We start from the raw sequence: 18,230 nt of genomic DNA on the forward strand, positions 1-18,230 counted from the left end.
TACTCTTTCTAGTGTTTGTTATCCTTCTTTTTGAGGCTATGCAGGTAACCCTAATACTCTTCTCTGCCTCCCTTTTTTGAAATAAATGTATAATGTAGCATAGGATGGACACTGAGACAAAAAAAACAAAACAAAACAAAACAACAAAAAACCAAAACAACAAACCCTACTTCTTGTGTCCCGTGAAAACTAGAAGGGTTTTCTCCTGAGGTTTGAATATGATATAAAAAACTTCCTACTCAGCTTTACTAATTATAATTTGCACAAGTTTTCATGAAGTTAAGGATCATCCTGGCAGCTTAAGTAGCCCAGTGGCAGTTTCTAACAGTTATTCTTGCAGTGAAAAATACCTTGAAATTGTGGAATTTTTTTTTTACATGAAGTTTTTTACAGTTTATATGATGAATTCTAGAGATCTGAAGACATAAGTACTCTTTCTAGTGTTTGTTATCCTTCTTTTTGAGGCTATGCAGGTAACCCTAATACTCTTCTCTGCCTCCCTTTTTTGAAGTAAATGTATAATGTAGCATAAGATGGACACTGAGACAAAAAAAAACCCAAAAAACCAAAACAACAAACCCTACTTCTTGTGTCCCGTGAAAACTAGAAGGGTTTTCTCCTGAGGTTTGAATATGATATAAAAAACTTCCTACTCAGCTTTACTAATTATAATTTGCACAAGGCAAATTAAATCAAGCCTGGTTAAATTCGGCACGTAATCAGATATTGTCACAGGGAGTAGAAGGGCACAAGGAAATGTGTCACTGTGAAGGTCAGGCCATTGAGTGGACCTAGGAGCTGATGGGTGACAGCTCCACCTTTGCTCACAGAGGGAGCTGAGACCTGCCCTGGTCACAGCACTGGTGGGCTGGCAGAGCCAAGCCTGAGGTGTGTGGGATGTGAGATACCTAGAGAATATTTATAGTGAAATCCCAGATATTTCCAAAGTTTTAGCTTCTTCCAAGTTTAGACTTCAATTAACTCTTTCAAGATCTCACTTTTTAACTCAGATGCCTAAAATCTGACCACCATCAATGCTGCAATCTGTAGATCCAACCTCAGATCAAAATTGCTCAGAATTCATGACAAGGGCTTGAAAGAATATCTTTCCTATAGTGTATTTTTATCTGGATTCTGTATGTGTCTTGCATTACACTTACCTAACATCTTTTTAAATGAGGCTTGTATGTTTTAGTCCTGCTGTTGAGCATGCAGGTGATTGATAAATTACTCATTTTATTTATCACTCTGATGCATCTGTGAATGGTCAAGTGACCCCCTGATGAAAGCTGTCAGTAAATTTTGAAGGTTTCCGTACTGATAATTTCAGTGAAGGAATTACCTGTAAATGAATGCTGAAAAAGTTGATCTTTCTCACCATTTAAAAGAAAGAATATTCTATGACAAAGAGTGTGCAGCACCTTTAATGTTCCTTTACGTTATTTCCTGTAATCTTCACCTTCATCTTTTTATTTCAATTATTAGTCTCAGTGGAATCTTGAGAAAAGCCCTTTACACAAATCTGATGAAAAAGGCTTATCATAAATTATAGTGAAGACCTGGAAGGTTTTAATTAGTATATAAAATTTAATATTCTGACAAAGCAGTTATTTAATCAAATTATGTTTGGGGGAAAAATTTCTAACCCAGGTGACTCATTTGTCCATATTTTGGGTAATATAGTGTCATGTTTCTTGATAGAATATTATTTCACTGTTTTATTTTTTATTTTAATGATTAGATTTTAAAACATCTTGCTTTTATGTCCAGTTTTCATGTTTTAAATGCATATTCTAACCAATTTCTTACAGCTCATGTTTAGGTACTGATATTGCATGCATACACTATAATTATAATTGCAACTGATTTACTATATTGCCTGAAATTTTGTTCACTTTAAGGACAAGTGATAAATCAGTATTTTTACACATGGATACAGAAGGGTAAAAAGAAGTTATTAGCAGCTAAGCCCCTTATTTTATATGTGTCATTTTGCTTATGTAATATCACAAAGCTGTAGCAAGAGAGATAGTAGTAGTTAACATTTTTTCCTTTTTTTTCCCTGTTTGCAGGCTTTTATTGTCAGATATCCTCTTTACAAACAGATGTAATTTTTTATGCGTGGTAGGCCATATTTAGCTTTATTTTCTGAGGAGTCTATTGTGCTTTAAACTGCATGTCAGACTGTGTACAGGATTAAACTGAAACTGCCTGAATTATTTGTAATAGAATTTGTGAGGATGGGTTTAAAACTTAATTACCCCAAAGTTATTAGAGTGCATTTTTTTTAATACACTCCTTTATCCAAGGGGATACAATGCAATTTTTTTTTCATTAAAATGGATGTTTTGCCTATACTTAATGAAATGGTTTTTTAACATTTGTAGGCATTTACATTAATTTCCTTTGGTCTGCCTAAAGAGTGAAATGGACCAGTATTATTAATATTTTTATTGCTTTATGCTAAACAAAAGGACTCCCAGTTTTTTTACTAATGTGAATGCCTTTTCACTGTATGTAGGACCAATATGGTCTTAAAATGTTCACCAAATTTCTATCCACAATTCTAAGAACCTTTTTTTAAACTGAAGAGTCAAGATCAGACTTATATTTGCTGCATGTTTAATTTCTCCCTGATTTTAATTTCTTTCTCTGCCTCTTACCTGTAAACTAAAAGAATCTTCACTAGCAGATTATCTGCAATATAGAGCAGCTTTTTCACTGACTCACTTTGGGTGCTTTAGCACTTCTTGGGTAAAATATTTAGAAGTCATAGGAAGCATCCTGTTTTAAAACAAAATCCAAATAAACATATTTGGCTGTAATTTCAGATTTTAGAACATGTACTTATAATTATGTAGCAATATATGTTTACAATATAATCTGCTACAATAATTTTAAGTTTGCTTCCAGAATTTACTGAAGAAAATCTTTGAGTTGTGGAAACATTTAACTGTTGCTCTTCTGTTTTCTGTTCTGGGGGAGTTAATTATTTTCTAGTGTCTTTGTAATGGCTAAAAGTGTAAATAAAGCATTTATGACCTGGTCCTTAATGTAGTTTTTATATGGCTTTCCTGATATCTTTTTCAGATATTGAAACCTTTTGCTTTGAAAGGGGAATTAAATATAGTAAAAAACATAAAATCATATAGTGCTGTTGCACTGCAATTTTTACTTTATGCGTATGGTCTTCCAAAGTTATTCTTTTATAAGTTCAGCTTCAGGACTGCCTTACCAAATCCTCTCATTGGTGAGCAGAAGTAATAGTGAGTCTTTATCCCCTCTTTTACATGGAATTACTGGATAAAGAACAAACATAAATATCTAGGATCTTTACACTCTACCTTGAGTTTGCTGACCAGGTTTGCAGCATTGCTTGGTGCCAAAAGTGTGCAGCAGTGGGAAGATTCAAATTCTTTGTGTCAAGAAGTTAATAAATAACTAAACTACTCGCTTGAGAGCCAGCAACAAAGCAATTTGTTCTTGCCAACTGGAAGTGGTTAAATGATGAAAAATTGTCCTCTAAAGAGCTGAGTGATCCATGAATCTAATTTGTGAACCATACAGCATTCAGTGTGTTGTAGCACTGGGTATCTCATATTTTCTATATTAAGAGTAGTGAGATATGTCCGATGTCAGTGTCAGTTTATTCATTATATAGGTAATAACTCCAGGCAGGGTAATGGACAACAAGATATGACTAACCTTACAAAAACTATTTAAGTCATTTGGCCAGGGAGTGTTTATTTTCATTAACTTGTAAATATATCTTGTTCCTAAAATGTTATTCTAAAAGGTGTTTTAAAAATACTGTTCAGTCCAATAGGGATAAATAGTAAAACTATGGCAGCTTGGAAAAAATTAAACAAATAAATAAAAATATAAAAGACAAGGAAAATATAATTTTGAAAATGAAGAGTCATTTTGTTGAAGTACATAAACAGAGTTGTGTCTCTTGATGACATTGTTAACCACCCTGTACAATAATGATTTGATAGGAGGATAAACAAGAGCAGTGGAGAGGAGCTCAGGAAATAAACTCATATCTACATGAGAGTCAATACAAGAGAGAGCCTAATAGAAATTGTATTTTATGAAAATGTTCCTTTTAAAAACAAAAGCTGTAACAAAAGCAATATAGCCAGTTAATTATGTCTGCATTGCTTTTCCTGCTCTCATTTTTCCTGGACAAAACCTTCTAGGGATGAGATTGCAAGGGAACTGCTCTAATACAACCTGATATGAAGAGTTGCAGTGAACAAAATGTACAATTTTTTTTTTTTTAACTAACAGATCACCTTGTGATGAAAACACTTGTGCTTTATTTGTGGCTGCATCCTTTGCAGCTTCAAATGTTCCCTGCTAAAGAATCAGAGGGGCTTTGGAACCAATCACATTATTTACAGAACAGTTATTTCATACACAGCTATTTACAAAGTGAAGAGGAACCAAAGAAAAATAGAACCTTTGCCTCTTTAGACTTACTCAAATGCTTTCACAAGCATTTTATGGTCTTTCCTTGCAATAAACAAGTACAAGTGATTAAGCAATTTGCTTCAGTCTTTACTGATGAAAAGAATTTCCTCCTGTGTCTGCAATGCCTTGAGGTCTGGCTTTGATACCCAGATACAGATACACAACCAACTGGCCTATGGATAGAAGAGAGTCTTGAAGGAAAAGCAGAAAAGTTCATTTTGAGTGAAAAGGATGAATTCATATTAATAGCACTTACCTCAAAATGGCATTTAGCTCATTTGTAATATATTTCATGTTTGACTTTCTAAAAGGTCACAAAGGAGAATAAATGATGTCATTATTTATGGAGCGAGTAAAATGATCATTTTTAAAGATGAACTGCATTACCTTGTAAAACATGTCATACTTTTTTTAGTGAAAGTAAAAACTGTTGTTGGCTTATCCACTTGAAAAATGATTACTTAAAGCATTCTTTCCTGTTGGTATTTATAAAAGAAAACACGTTGTTGTGTTCAACTTTTTATTTAGATATGTAAAAAGTATTACCATAAATAGATCTGAAAAAATAAACTAAGATTAATTTTCAGAGGTATACAGCAATCACCTATATTAAGCATACTGCTGGATATGAAGAAATATAACTTCTCCCTTTCTTTAGTTATTCAAAATCAGTAAAGGTAATTAAAAAGACTATGTTCATACATGTCTCTATTTCATAGAGAAATGTGCTTTAAATTTATTTTATTCAAAAACTTTGGGCACATTACAGCATTACTTTCATGGAAAGCTACTCCAGTGAACCTAAATCTTCAAGGCTTTTAAATGGTTCAGTAATATTTAAACATGAAAAAAAAAAAAGACCCAAAAAAACCCCCACAAAAAACTGTATTCCATAGGACATACCCCAGTTTTCAGCAAGCTGTGGAAGTTAGCACTGAATAGAATTTCTGGCTGATTTTGGAATGGGAATGAGCAATCTTCTATGATTTGCTTGAGTTACATGGTACAGAGTTTCCACAGAGCTGCCAGAATCTGCTGTACACTCCAACAGCCAGACACTCCTGTGATGTATTTTCACAGATTTTATTTTCACAGTGGGAGGTGAATAAAACAATAAACATGTGTACAGCAAATACTTACCCCACAAAGCCCGCGCCTCGCTGTATCTGCTGCCTGCTGGATGTCATGGTGCATAAATCCCCTAATTGCACAGTGAAAGTCACATGTCTGGGACAGAAACAGCTCATGGAAAACTTTATTCCATAGGACATACCTCAGTTTTCAGCAAGCTGTGGAAGTTAGCACTGAATAGAATTTCTGGCTGATTTTGGAATGGGAATGAGCAATCTTCTATGATTTGCTTGAGTTACATGGTACAGAGTTTCCACAGAGCTGCCAGAATCTGCTGTACACTCCAACAGCCAGACACTCCTGTGATGTATTTTCACAGATTTTATTTTCACAGTGGGAGGTGAATAAAACAATAAACATGTGTACAGCAAATACTTACCCCACAAAGCCCGCGCCTCGCTGTATCTGCTGCCTGCTGGATGTCATGGTGCATAAATCCCCTAATTGCACAGTGAAAGTCACATGTCTGGGACAGAAACAGCTCATGGAAAACTTTTATGAGCTCTGGATTTTGTCCAATGTTATCTGTACTTTTCTAGTTGTGTTTTGAGTGACTTAGGCAGCCTCCCACGGCAGAAGCATTAAATGAATGAAGTTAAGCACGAGCATGGGAAATTGTGCATGCAAGAAAGAGCAAGCAAAGATCAGAGTCTGTCATGTTTCAAAGAGAATATATAAAGAACTGGTGGTTTAGTTCAAAATGTATCTTGCAGTAGTAGAGATTATTGCTAAATAGATTTATTCTCTACTTTCAAACTAACAGAATTACTTTTCTTTCTCTTACAGAATAATGATATAATCTATTACAATGCAAAAGACGATCAGAATGACGTAAGTAATATGTTTCATTTAATTTCATTGCCTGTAATCTCAGAAAATTAGGGGAATGAAAATATTAATGAAACTTTGAGACTATTATTTAAAGATTGGGCAGAAGCAAAAAAGCAAGAAACTTAAAAAAAGTCTTTAAAAGTTTTCTCAAGAGCCTGACAATATTTTATGTTTTAATTCTCAAAGTCTGTCTCCTTTCATACAGTTTGAATTACTGGTCAGGCAGAAAATGTGCTGGGACAATGAAGATCCTGACAGCAGTATAATTCACTTTTTGAAATGTAATAAAATCATAATTATAGGATTGGAGAATCAAAATGATAAATGTAAATAATTCAGTTCACTCTGAAGGAACCATTTTCTGGCCTTATTTTCCAAGATCATATGATGTTGTTCTGTATTCTTTGTAATAAATCTTTTACATGAGTAGGAAGAAGATGTGAAATGTTGCTGGATAATTATTTTCATTCACATTGTGATCATTTATGTGACTGTAATATGATTTGGGAAAACTGAAAATCCAATCACAAGATTTAGAGTAAATGTATGATACTTCAATTCCTGGTTTACTAAAACTCCTACTTTAAAAAGGTTGATGTCTCCTATCTACCATTAACTGTTAAAAATATTTATGTGTTCTGGAGACAATACAATCCTCACCTTCACTGGAGATAATACAACTGCTTGTCTTCATTACAGATTAAATTTATAAGACCATAGCAAAATGTTGTAAATGTATTAATCAGAATTGCCAGCATGCTTCATTTGCACTTTTTAATCAAGTATACTTTAGAGATTGATGGCATCACTATTTAATTGATGCTTCTGGTGTAAGGCAATTAAAGAAGGTACATAGATCATGTCAAACAGAACTATTTTATATGGTTATATAGAGTTATGCGTCCTTTGTTTCAGATACCACAAACTACTGTCCTGAGTTTTAGGCTTGCATGATTTAAGTAAAATTCATTAGAAGTAACCTAAATTTGAAATATATTATTCTGTTCTCATTAAATTCATTGGACAGCAGGTGCTAATCTTCTCTGGAAACAGAATTACAAAGCTTAAATATTGCATTTTTAATCTAAATATACCAGATAGTAATGGTAGACTGTGATGTGAAGTAAAAACTGTGGTGTATCTGTTAAGATTAAGTAGTACTGGGAATGGTCTTCAGATTACTACTTCTACAATCAAAATACAAATCTGTTTGGCAAGGCAAGAAAGGAAATACTATTTCAGAGCTGAGTCTTTGGTTTTTGTTGTGTTTTTTTTTTTTTTTTGTTTTTGTTGGTCTTTGGTTTTTGTTGTGTTTGGTTTTTTTTTTTTTTCTTCAGGACATTTATTTCCCTTCAAGAAAAAAGTACACACAAACACTAAAACAAACAAAGTTTGTTAGACCAGATATACTGTTTTATTTCTGTTTCAGTTTTATTTATTTTTTATGTCTTTCTGAACATTCATCAGAATAAAGTTTATAATAATATTTATTGTTGAGAAGTGATAAGGATACAATGGTCAGTGATCTCATAGTGATTTTTTTTTTGAGAAGACCTTCATCTAGATCTCAACTCTGTATGTAAATACCACAGATTCTTCCCTTCTCCTGCTTGAAAAAAAATGCTTGAGACAGCTTTTTTTCTTTAAATATTTAGAACTTTTAATAGAATCTTCTCTCAAGCACTGGTTAGTCAAACTGCTTGCAATTCATTCCTTTCTGTCTCTAACAAGTCACGCTTTTTTCCTCTTCCATGCTGTGAGTCTTCATTTATTCACAGGAAATTATATAATATTTATCTTTGAGTACAATCAAGAATAATTAGTAGCAGAAATTAATTAATTAAAATTAGACATCTAAACTAATCACTGTAGGTATCTCTAGAGAGGTGTTCAGTTTGTTTTGAGACAGATGTCTAAGGTTATCTGAACAGAATCATTTCTAGGTGTGTGTTTCTCTGTAAACAGGTCCCTGTAACAGATCCTTTCAGATCTTACATTTTGGATGCTGAAGAAATTAATCTCACAGGTTTTGCCTGCCAGTTTTTATTTGTCTTCACTCATCCTTTGAATATTGCAGCCTTTCCAGAAGTGCAGTCCTCCTAAATTCTGTGTAGGTTTCTGGTGTATGTTTATATGCTGCGGGACAGTTTTCTTTCCTTCTTCCCTTTCCCATACCACATTCAGGAGATCCTTCTCTCATTTTTCATCTGCTGTCCATATCGGCCTTTTCCAATCTAATGACTGGGTTTGTTTGTACTTAAAAGAAAAAAAAAAATAAAGAAGCACATGAAGGCAAATCATTCTCTAACCTAAATTTGAAATATATTATTCTGTTCTCATTAAATTCATTGGACAGCAGGTGCTAATCTTCTCTGGAAACAGAATTACAAAGCTTAAATATTGCATTTTTAATCTAAATATACCAGATAGTAATGGTAGACTGTGATGTGAAGTAAAAACTGTGGTGTATCTGTTAAGATTAAGTAGTACTGGGAATGGTCTTCAGATTACTACTTCTACAATCAAAATACAAATCTGTTTGGCAAGGCAAGAAAGGAAATACTATTTCAGAGCTGGGTCTTTGGTTTTTGTTGTGTTTGGTTTTTTTTTTTTTCTTCAGGATATTTATTTCCCTTCAAGAAAAAAGTCACACACACACTAAAACAAACAAAGTTTGTTAGACCAGATATACTGTTTTATGTCTGTTTCAGTTTTATTTATTTTTTATGTCTTTTTGAACATTCATCAGAATAAAGTTTGTAATAATATTTATTGTTGAGAAGTGATAAGGATACAATGGTCAGTGATCTCATAGTGATTTTTTTTTTGAGAAGACCTTCATCTAGATCTCAACTGTGTATGTAAACACCACAGATTCTTCCCTTCTCCTGCTTGAAAAAAAATGCTTGAGACAGCTTTTTTTCTTTAAATATTTAGAACTTTTAATAGAATCTTCTCTCAAGCACTGGTTAGTCAAACTGCTTGCAATTCATTCCTTTCTGTCTCTAACAAGTCACGCTTTTTTCCTCTTCCATGCTGTGAGTCTTCATTTATTCACAGGAAATTATATAATATTTATCTTTGAGTACAATCAAGAATAATTAGTAGCAGAAATTAATTAATTAAAATTAGACATCTAAACTAATCACTGTAGGTATCTCTAGAGAGGTGTTCAGTTTGTTTTGAGACAGATGTCTAAGGTTATCTGAACAGAATCATTTCTAGGTGTGTGTTTCTCTGTAAACAGGTCCCTGTAACAGATCCTTTCAGATCTTACATTTTGGATGCTGAAGAATTAGAAGAAATTAATCTCACAGGTTTTGCCTGCCAGTTTTTATTTGTCTTCACTCATCCTTTGAATATTGCAGCCTTTCCAGAAGTGCAGTCCTCCTAAATTCTGTGTAGGTTTCTGGTGTATGTTTATATGCTGCGGGACAGTTTTCTTTCCTTCTTCCCTTTCCCATACCACATTCAGGAGATCCTTCTCTCATTTTTCATCTGCTGTCCATATCGGCCTTTTCCAATCTAATGACTGGGTTTGTTTGTACTTAAAAGAAAAAAAAAAATAAAGAAGCACATGAAGGCAAATCATTCTCTGGCCTTTGGATTTCTCAGTCTCTCAGATAAAACGATCAATTTGTAACCCTGTAGTCCATCAATCAGTATTAGACCTTTTGTACTCTTTATCTTACAACAGCAATTGTACACTGCTTGCTTATTTCCCCCTCCCCACCAGCGCTCCATGTAATGTCTGAGAACTTGATGATTATTAATGAGTTTTATCCTCACAACAAGGTAGGAGGTATTATATTTCCATTTTTTATATCTCATAGGAAGATAATGGCCAAAGTTGTAATTTAGTATAGGTCTCTCAGGTTTCCATTCACTGTCCTTTTCCCAAGAACCCTTTCAGTTTGATATATTGCAGCCTGTTTGTGCACTTTAATTTGCAGGTGTCAACAGCTTGTTGTATTTGGACAAATGCTGCAGTGCTTTTATTGGACAACTGAGTAGTCCCACATTAAGCTGCTCTTTCCCATTAGTTTTCATATTGCTTTGCCTGTTTTCTCATCTTGTCCTTTGTATCCCCACCTTACTGATAGTAATTTTGCTTCACTGCTCAATTCTTTCCTCTTCTTTATTTTGGTTTCCATTTTATTTCCAGTAATTCCATGTTCAGTTTATTCCTAAAACTTTTTTTTTTATGTTTCCTTGTATTTAAGTAATCCACAACTCAACTGTACACTGAATTGCTCAATTGCATAATTTTCACATATCCTGAACTCCTTCCCTAATGTTTTTCTGATTTCCTCTTTACATCTTGCTTGCTTTCCAAATGTTTTAGTATAATTTCTTGTTGTGGTTGTTTAAACTTGTTCCTGGACAAGCTACAACAGGCTAAGGAAATGATTTTTTAATTATTTGATGGAAAGAACTAAGTAAAACAAATAAAGAAATGTCTCTCACATGAAACCAGCCACACATCATTGGAAGTCTCCAGTTTCCCTGTAATCCCTGGGCATTAATTGGGAGCAGCCAGTTGTATCTCTTGGCAGGAGTTGTGTCCCTAGTTAGCACAAGTGATTTATTAGACACTGCCTTCATGCAGTCTCATACTGGCTTGCAGTCATGGCTAACAGAGCTGTGCTCCTTGTGCAATTATTGATCACATACTAAGTGATAGTAGCATGTTTTCTTCATAGTAGCTCTAAAATTATAGGTCCCTTTGGACAGTAAATATCTGCACAAAGTGTGAGTTCAGACTGACTAGAAGTCAATGTGTGGGTTCCACTAGAGGCAAATACCTGGAACATCCCTATGATGGATTTTAAAAACAAAAATATATTTTATTACTTTATAATAAAGAAGGAAGAAATATTTTAAAACAATAAGCTGTCTGTGCCATATGGTTTAGGAATTTTTCCCAATTCAGTGATGCCTTGTTATCTTGGAATAATTTGTGAAACATTAGATCTCTTTGAGCTTAACCGCAACATAAACACAGCTATCAAGTTGGGGCTTTATAAATACTGATAAAAAATTTCATATACATCAAATTGAAAACTATTGTAGAAATATGAAAGGATAATTAGTTATGAATGTAAATTCTTCAGAACAAACATTTTAGAAAACAAAATCATTTCCACCCCTCAACTTTCTTTTTATTTTTTTTTTCTTTTTAAATATGAAGTGAAGAATAAATATTGAGCAGAAGTAAGCAGAGACCAGAATGGTTATCTAAAAGGCATGCTCCTTGTGGGTCTGCTTCTTCCCAGGAAGACACTTAGAGATTTAAAAGATATTGACAGTGGCTTTGGAAGTTTATTGAGTCTCTACTTACAGCCTTGACGAGTCTTGCCTTTTCTACTGCTTTATGGTATCAAGGTTGAAAAATCTGCTTATATGTGCACCTATGATTAATTTAATAAAAAGAAGTCTTTACTTCTTTTTACAGATACTTCTATACTTACAGATTTACTTGTAAACAAGTCTGAACCTACTGTGGATTTGATCAGAGAAATGCTGGTTTTTGTTTTTTGGGGGTTTTTTTTGCTTCCCTCCAGCCACAATAATTTGGGAGTTTCCTGGCTTTTCTCCTTATAACACACATTGAAAATTGCAGAATAATTTAATTTATACAAGTATGATGTTTTGTGTACTTTCTAGCTGGACATCAGAAAATAAAAGTGTCCTCTGTACACAAGTGTTTCAGGAGCTCTGTGTTGATTCAGGTAGAGCCCTTGAGGGGGAGATGGCACCTGAATATAGTCAGTTTGGAAGAGGATCAAGAGCTGAGGTGGGGCAGATGGGGGGACTCCAGTGATCCAGTCTCAAAGGTGACAGGTATAATGCACTATGATTAATTTAATAAAAAAAGTCTGTTAATGAAATATCCCAGATTTACTTGTAAACAAGTCTGAACCTACTGTGGATTTGATCAGAGAAATGCTGGTTTTTGTTTTTTGGGGGTTTTTTTTGCTTCCCTCCAGCCACAATAATTTGGGAGTTTCCTGGCTTTTCTCCTTATAACACACATTGAAAATTGCAGAATAATTTAATTTATACAAGTATGATGTTTTGTGTACTTTCTAGCTGGACATCAGAAAATAAAAGTGTCCTCTGTACACAAGTGTTTCAGGAGCTCTGTGTTGGTTCAGGTAGAGCCCTTGAGGGGGAGATAGCACCTGAATATAGTCACTTCGCTCCAGCCACAAGAATTTGGGAGTTTCCTGGCTTTTCTCCTTATAACACACATTGAAAATCGCAGAATAATTTAATTTATACAAGTATGATGTTTTGTGTACTTTCTAGCTGGACATCAGAAAATAAAAGTGTCCTCTGTACACCAGTGTTTCAGGAGCTCTGTGTTGGTTCAGGTAGAGCCCTTGAGGGGGAGATGGCACCTGAATATAGTCAGTTTGGAAGAGGATCAGGAGCTGAGGTGGGGCAGATGAGGGGACTCCAGTGATCCAGTCTCAAAGGTGACAGGTATAAAAAGACTGCTAGAGACTGTAAGGGTGATGCCAGATTTCTGCAAGTCCAGCAGCTGCCAGTTGCTGGATTGAAAAGTGAGACTGATTGTGATGACTGGCCTTGACACTACAGAGAAAGCTGGGGCAGGGACTGCTTTTACATCTCATCCAGCAGATACAGATTTTCTCTGGCTTTTCAAGGTTTTTACACCTGACGCTGATAAGAGAAAACTTTTATAAAGCTCCCTTTTATCTGCATGTGTAAGAGTAGCTCTCTAGTCTCTGTGCTTTCACTGTGTCTGGATGCCAGCATGCAAATAACCAAATTAATTTCCTACCACCTGAGTTTAGCTAAAGGTGGACTTCAAAACATCAGTTTTTTTTCTGAGCTAAAGCTACTAACTTTCCAGTATTTCAGAGACAGTGAATGATAGGTATTTCCAATAATAAATTTGTCTGAAATCATTTAGGATGAGTTTAAGTGCTAAGCTGTAGAGGATCTAGTTTCCTTTTGCAATAGGGCAGCCCAGCAAGAGTAACCAGGTACTTTCCTTAGTTCCCTTAGGTCTCTTACTCCTTCTGCTTTCAGTGTATGACAGCCAATATGGTTTGACATTGCAGTCACAGCTATGATGTGTTGTATTTCTTTTCATCTTCTCTTTGTCCTTTACTGCTTCGATACTGAAGAAATTTTTAAAATGAGTCATAAAGAATTTCTGCTTCTCATTTGTGATGAGTAAATGGGCAGTCTATGTCACAGAGATTGGAAAACTAAGTTAGATAACACTACAATAAACGTGATTTGCACATTCCTGCAAGAAGGTGCCAACAAGTTAGGTGCTGTACACACAGCATATCTCTTTAGAGCTTATTTTTATGATTGCTATTCTTCATGTGTGTAAGTTGCAGCTATTTTTAGATCTAATTTCCCCTATGTCTGGACCTACCAAAGTTTTTAACAAGACTATTTTAAATAATATTTATACGTATTTACATACCTAGTTCTCATATTTTCTGTTTATCATATCTCTTGATAGTATGTAGTGGACTTAGGCATGTGAAAATTTCACTGGAAAACATAATTTACTGCTTGTTCTAGACAAAATTTTTTACATTCTTGGAGAATGATGATAGTAAAATGGCCTAGTGACTAAAATTTTTTAATAGATTGAAATATTGATTGAGTGTTGTTGGATGCAAATATTTTGAATTTGGATTTTTTGAGAATTTGGGCTGCATCTGTGCCAGGTATTTTGATTCTTAGCAATATGGCATGGATTCTATTGAGTTTTTGTTTGTTTTAGTTCCTCATTGAATATAATGGGTATTAGCTGCACAGACAAATGCCTTATTCTAGCCTTTTTTTAAAATATAGACAGTGGACGCATTTTGTCAGGGTAGTTTGCTCTTAAACTGACCTAGACCATGAGAGGGCAAGAAATCTCTGCTAGTGTAAATGATATCTTTCATAATGAAAGACTGTCAGAGTAAGACTCTTGATGGACCAGTGTAAGTAACATTTTGATAACTCTAGAGAAGTTTCATTAGAACAAAAATTTCTAGTCTGTAGTAAATGACATTTTTCAGCTACATTTTCATTTTCATTATATATATATATATATATATATTGAAAGCGATAACTCTAGAGAAGTTTCATTAGAACAAAAATTTCTAGTCTGTAGTAAATGACATATTTTTCAGCTACATTTTCATTTCCATTATATATATATATGTGTGTATATATATATATATATATATATATATATTGAAAACTAACCTATAGCTTTTGGTACTGGAATGTATTGCTTGGAATTAATACTTGAAGCCTTTAATAAACTTAACATTTTATGAATGAGGACAGAAAATTTGATATATTCACACAGACTCCCTTACTCATTCAATTTTCTGAAGGAACTCCCTAGTTGTACTTCTTGGTTGCTGAGAGTATTCCAAGCCTCTTTCCTGTGCTTCCCAAATATGCAGTATATTCACAGATTTTATAACATCCTATATTCTAGATAGCATAGAACATACTTTGGTGCATATGTTGAAATAGTTTAATTTGAATGAACATGTTTTAAAATGAACTTCCATTAAAAGGTAGATCCATATTTTATCTTTTTAAAAAGATATTTAATTTTTTTGTATTGTAGAGTGTTGTTTGTTGTGCATTGTGGTGTATAATAAAAATAGAATTTCTGGCCAAAATGCACACTTCTTCTGTAGTGAAAGTTCTGTTATTGAAATGAATTCTGTTACAAGACAATGCACAGGATTTTATCTTTCATGTATGGGAAGCAGCAAGTAAGCAGGAAAACCATATTTTTATGTTTTTATCTTTCATCTGTTTTTCACATTTCTTTATATACCAGAGGACTTACTAATTTTAGTAATTTCTTGGTATTTTGGCTTCTAAACTTTTTAGGAAAAAAAAATCAAATGTATTCTATTCATATTTCAATTTTTGAGTCTATTTTTTAAATGGTGTCTACAGCTACTTGAAACAAAGTGTGATATACACATGTTGGGCAAAATTCAGGTGATGAGGCTAAGCAGGAGTAAACCTGCTTGGTTTAGAACAAAGATCCACAACATAGAAAGAAACAGAAATGTGGGAAGCATGATTACTTTTTTTTTTTAATGGTGTAAATCACTTTTAATAAGCCCACAGAAGATATAAATCTATTAAATGTCTACAATTTTTTGTTGTCTTTTATAAAATGTAAATAAAGTTTGGACCATTCCTACTTAGCATAGCTTGTTCTTTTTCTTTCTGTGTTAATCTCATAGGGTCTGGAGGTCATGTTACCAGTGTGTTTTTAAGCTTCACACAATTACCCTCAACCCTGTAAAGCATTGCACAGCAGGACAATATTTATAACTTGTCAAAAGGAAAGCCTCTGTCTTCTGCAGCTCTACAGGAGTCCAAGTATAATGCAGTGGTTATGAAGAGTATGAAGGTACAACGTAGGAATAATATATTTAAACATAACATTACTGTGTCTTTGAATATAACTTTTTGCAATCCATATTTTCCACTCAGAAGTTAAGCTGCATGTGTCCTCGGTGGGTTGCTGAAGTAGAAATCCTATTTATCTACTAGCTATTATTTTCTTAGCAAAATTATCATCTTACCTCCCATTATTTGGAGGGATTATTAACCTTAACTACTGACATCCAAGGGCACTTCACATGGTATTACTCACTTAGTCCTCATGTTACCCAACAATTTGTTTCAATTTTTTTTCAAGAAAAAACTATCACATAGTCTTACATTAAGCTCAGAGTAATTCTTTATGAAATAGATCATTTTCATTATATATATATATATATATATATTGAAAGCGAGCCTATAGCTTTTGGTACTGGAATGTATTGCTTGGAATTAATACTTGAAGCCTTTAATAAACTTAACATTTTATGAATGAGGACAGAAAATTTGATATATTCACACAGACTCCCTTACTCATTCAATTTTCTGAAGGAACTCCCTAGTTGTACTTCTTGGTTGCTGAGAGTATTCCAAGCCTCTTTCCTGTGCTTCCCAAATATGCAGTATATTCACAGATTTTATAACATCCTATATTCTAGATAGCATAGAACATACTTTAGTACATATGTTGAAATAGTTTAATTTGAATGAACGTGTTTTTAAATGAACTTCCATTAAAAGGTAGATCCATATTTTATCTTTTTAAAAAGATATTTAATTTTTTTGTATTGTAGAGTGTTGTTTGTTGTGCATTGCGGTGTATAATAAAAATAGATTTTCTGGCCAAAATGCACACTTCTTCTGTAGTGAAAGTTCTGTTATTGAAATGAATTCTGTTACAAGACAATGCACAGGATTTTATCTTTCATGTATGGGAAGCAGCAAGTAAGCAGGAAAACCATATTTTTATGTTTTTATCTTTCATCTGTTTTTCACATTTCTTTATATACCAGAGGACTTACTAATTTTAGTAATTTCTTGGTATTTTGGCTTCTAAACTTTTTAGGAAAAAAAATTTGAGTGTTCTTGCTGAACTTATTTCTCTCTCATATCAGGAATCCTGTGTTATCTGACAGAGTGATTTGGATGCCATTCGATGGTATCCATTGGAACTGATAGTGAGAGCATGATTGACTTTGTCTGCTTTAGTACCAAGACTTTTTTGCATTGTTTAAAGGGGAACGTGTTCCTTTTATGAAGTATCACTGGGAAACATTCAGGTCTTTCTATTTCAAGATCTTACAGGCAAGCTTGAGGACAACCCACAGGGGAAAAAAGGCATTCTCTGAGCTTCCTATTGCAATTATAGTGATCTAGGAAGCAGAGGTTCTTACTTTTTTTTTAATTTTCTTTTTTTTTTCTAGTATTATGATTTAAAAAGTAGGTGTCAGGTTTATATTCCTTCATTCAAATTTGTGCAAGTCTTCCCTTCTCCCAAATGAATATATGTTCAAGCTTGAAATGAAAAATACATGATAATGAAATAAATGACTGCCCCAAAGCTATCTCCTACCTATCTGTGAAACAGTTATGAAATAATAATGGCAAGAGTGATAACTGTAGTTGCCAGTATCCTAAAAAAGATGAGACTGTTCTTAATGCAGAGAGTCCTACCTTGAAGGCAAATTTGCACAAAAGAGCAGTGCTTGAAGTCTCCCCATAGAGGCTGAGTTTGTGCCACATCAAAGATCAGAATTCAGCCCTAAAGCTGGTGATTCATCAGTTTAATGGAAGATTTCTTGCTTCAGGAGATTTCCTATTGATATCAAATGCATGAGTGATAACAATTGCAGTGAATGCAACATAATTGTTTATTGGTAAATAAAAGCAGGAGCAAAATCTGAACTTGTCACAGGACGTTTACAGCATTTGAGGCAGTGATTTTCAGCAAGCACTTTGTTGCCAGATCCCAGTGTTTTATGAGTGTTCTGATGTCTTGCTTTGAAATGCGTGGGTCAAGTTGTTAAGTTGTACAAAACAAAACAAATGACTGAGTGTGATGTTTTCATATGACTGATGGAATGTGGAGGTAGGCTTTGAAAATTCCAAGTCAGATGAAGAGTCCTGGAAAGAACCACTTACAATATTATAATATTCAAAAGGGAGTTCTCTGTGGTCATGTGGTGTGTAGTGCAGTGTAGGTGATGAAATGCAGGTCCTGTTCCTGCCCTGCCCTGACTGCAAACAGGAGCATTTCTGAACCAGCTGATGCAATCTGCAAAGGGCCAGATCACATTCCCTGGCCCTTCCATGTAGCCATTCTGAACATGTTCTGTCCCTTTTGTTTTTTTGGAGAACAGGTGGGGAAAAAAAACAGATTGAAGGAG

At 34.0% G+C, this 18,230-nt stretch overlaps 1 protein-coding gene across 2 annotated transcripts in view; it reads left to right on the plus strand.

Moving 5' to 3' along the window:
* The window catches only part of CACNA2D1 (calcium voltage-gated channel auxiliary subunit alpha2delta 1), a 368,301-nt gene that overhangs the window by 186,500 nt on the left and 163,571 nt on the right, over positions 1–18,230 (plus strand). For both annotated transcript variants that reach the window (XM_039723786.1, XM_039723787.1), the window contains exon 5: positions 6,394–6,438. In XM_039723786.1, the coding sequence (XP_039579720.1) occupies positions 6,394–6,438 (45 nt within the window). The remainder of the gene's footprint in view (positions 1–6,393; positions 6,439–18,230) is intronic.

This window comes from Passer montanus, unplaced genomic scaffold, assembly GCF_014805655.1.
Source record: "Passer montanus isolate IOZ18808 unplaced genomic scaffold, ASM1480565v1 scaffold50, whole genome shotgun sequence".
Classification (NCBI taxonomy): Eukaryota; Metazoa; Chordata; class Aves; order Passeriformes; family Passeridae; genus Passer; species Passer montanus.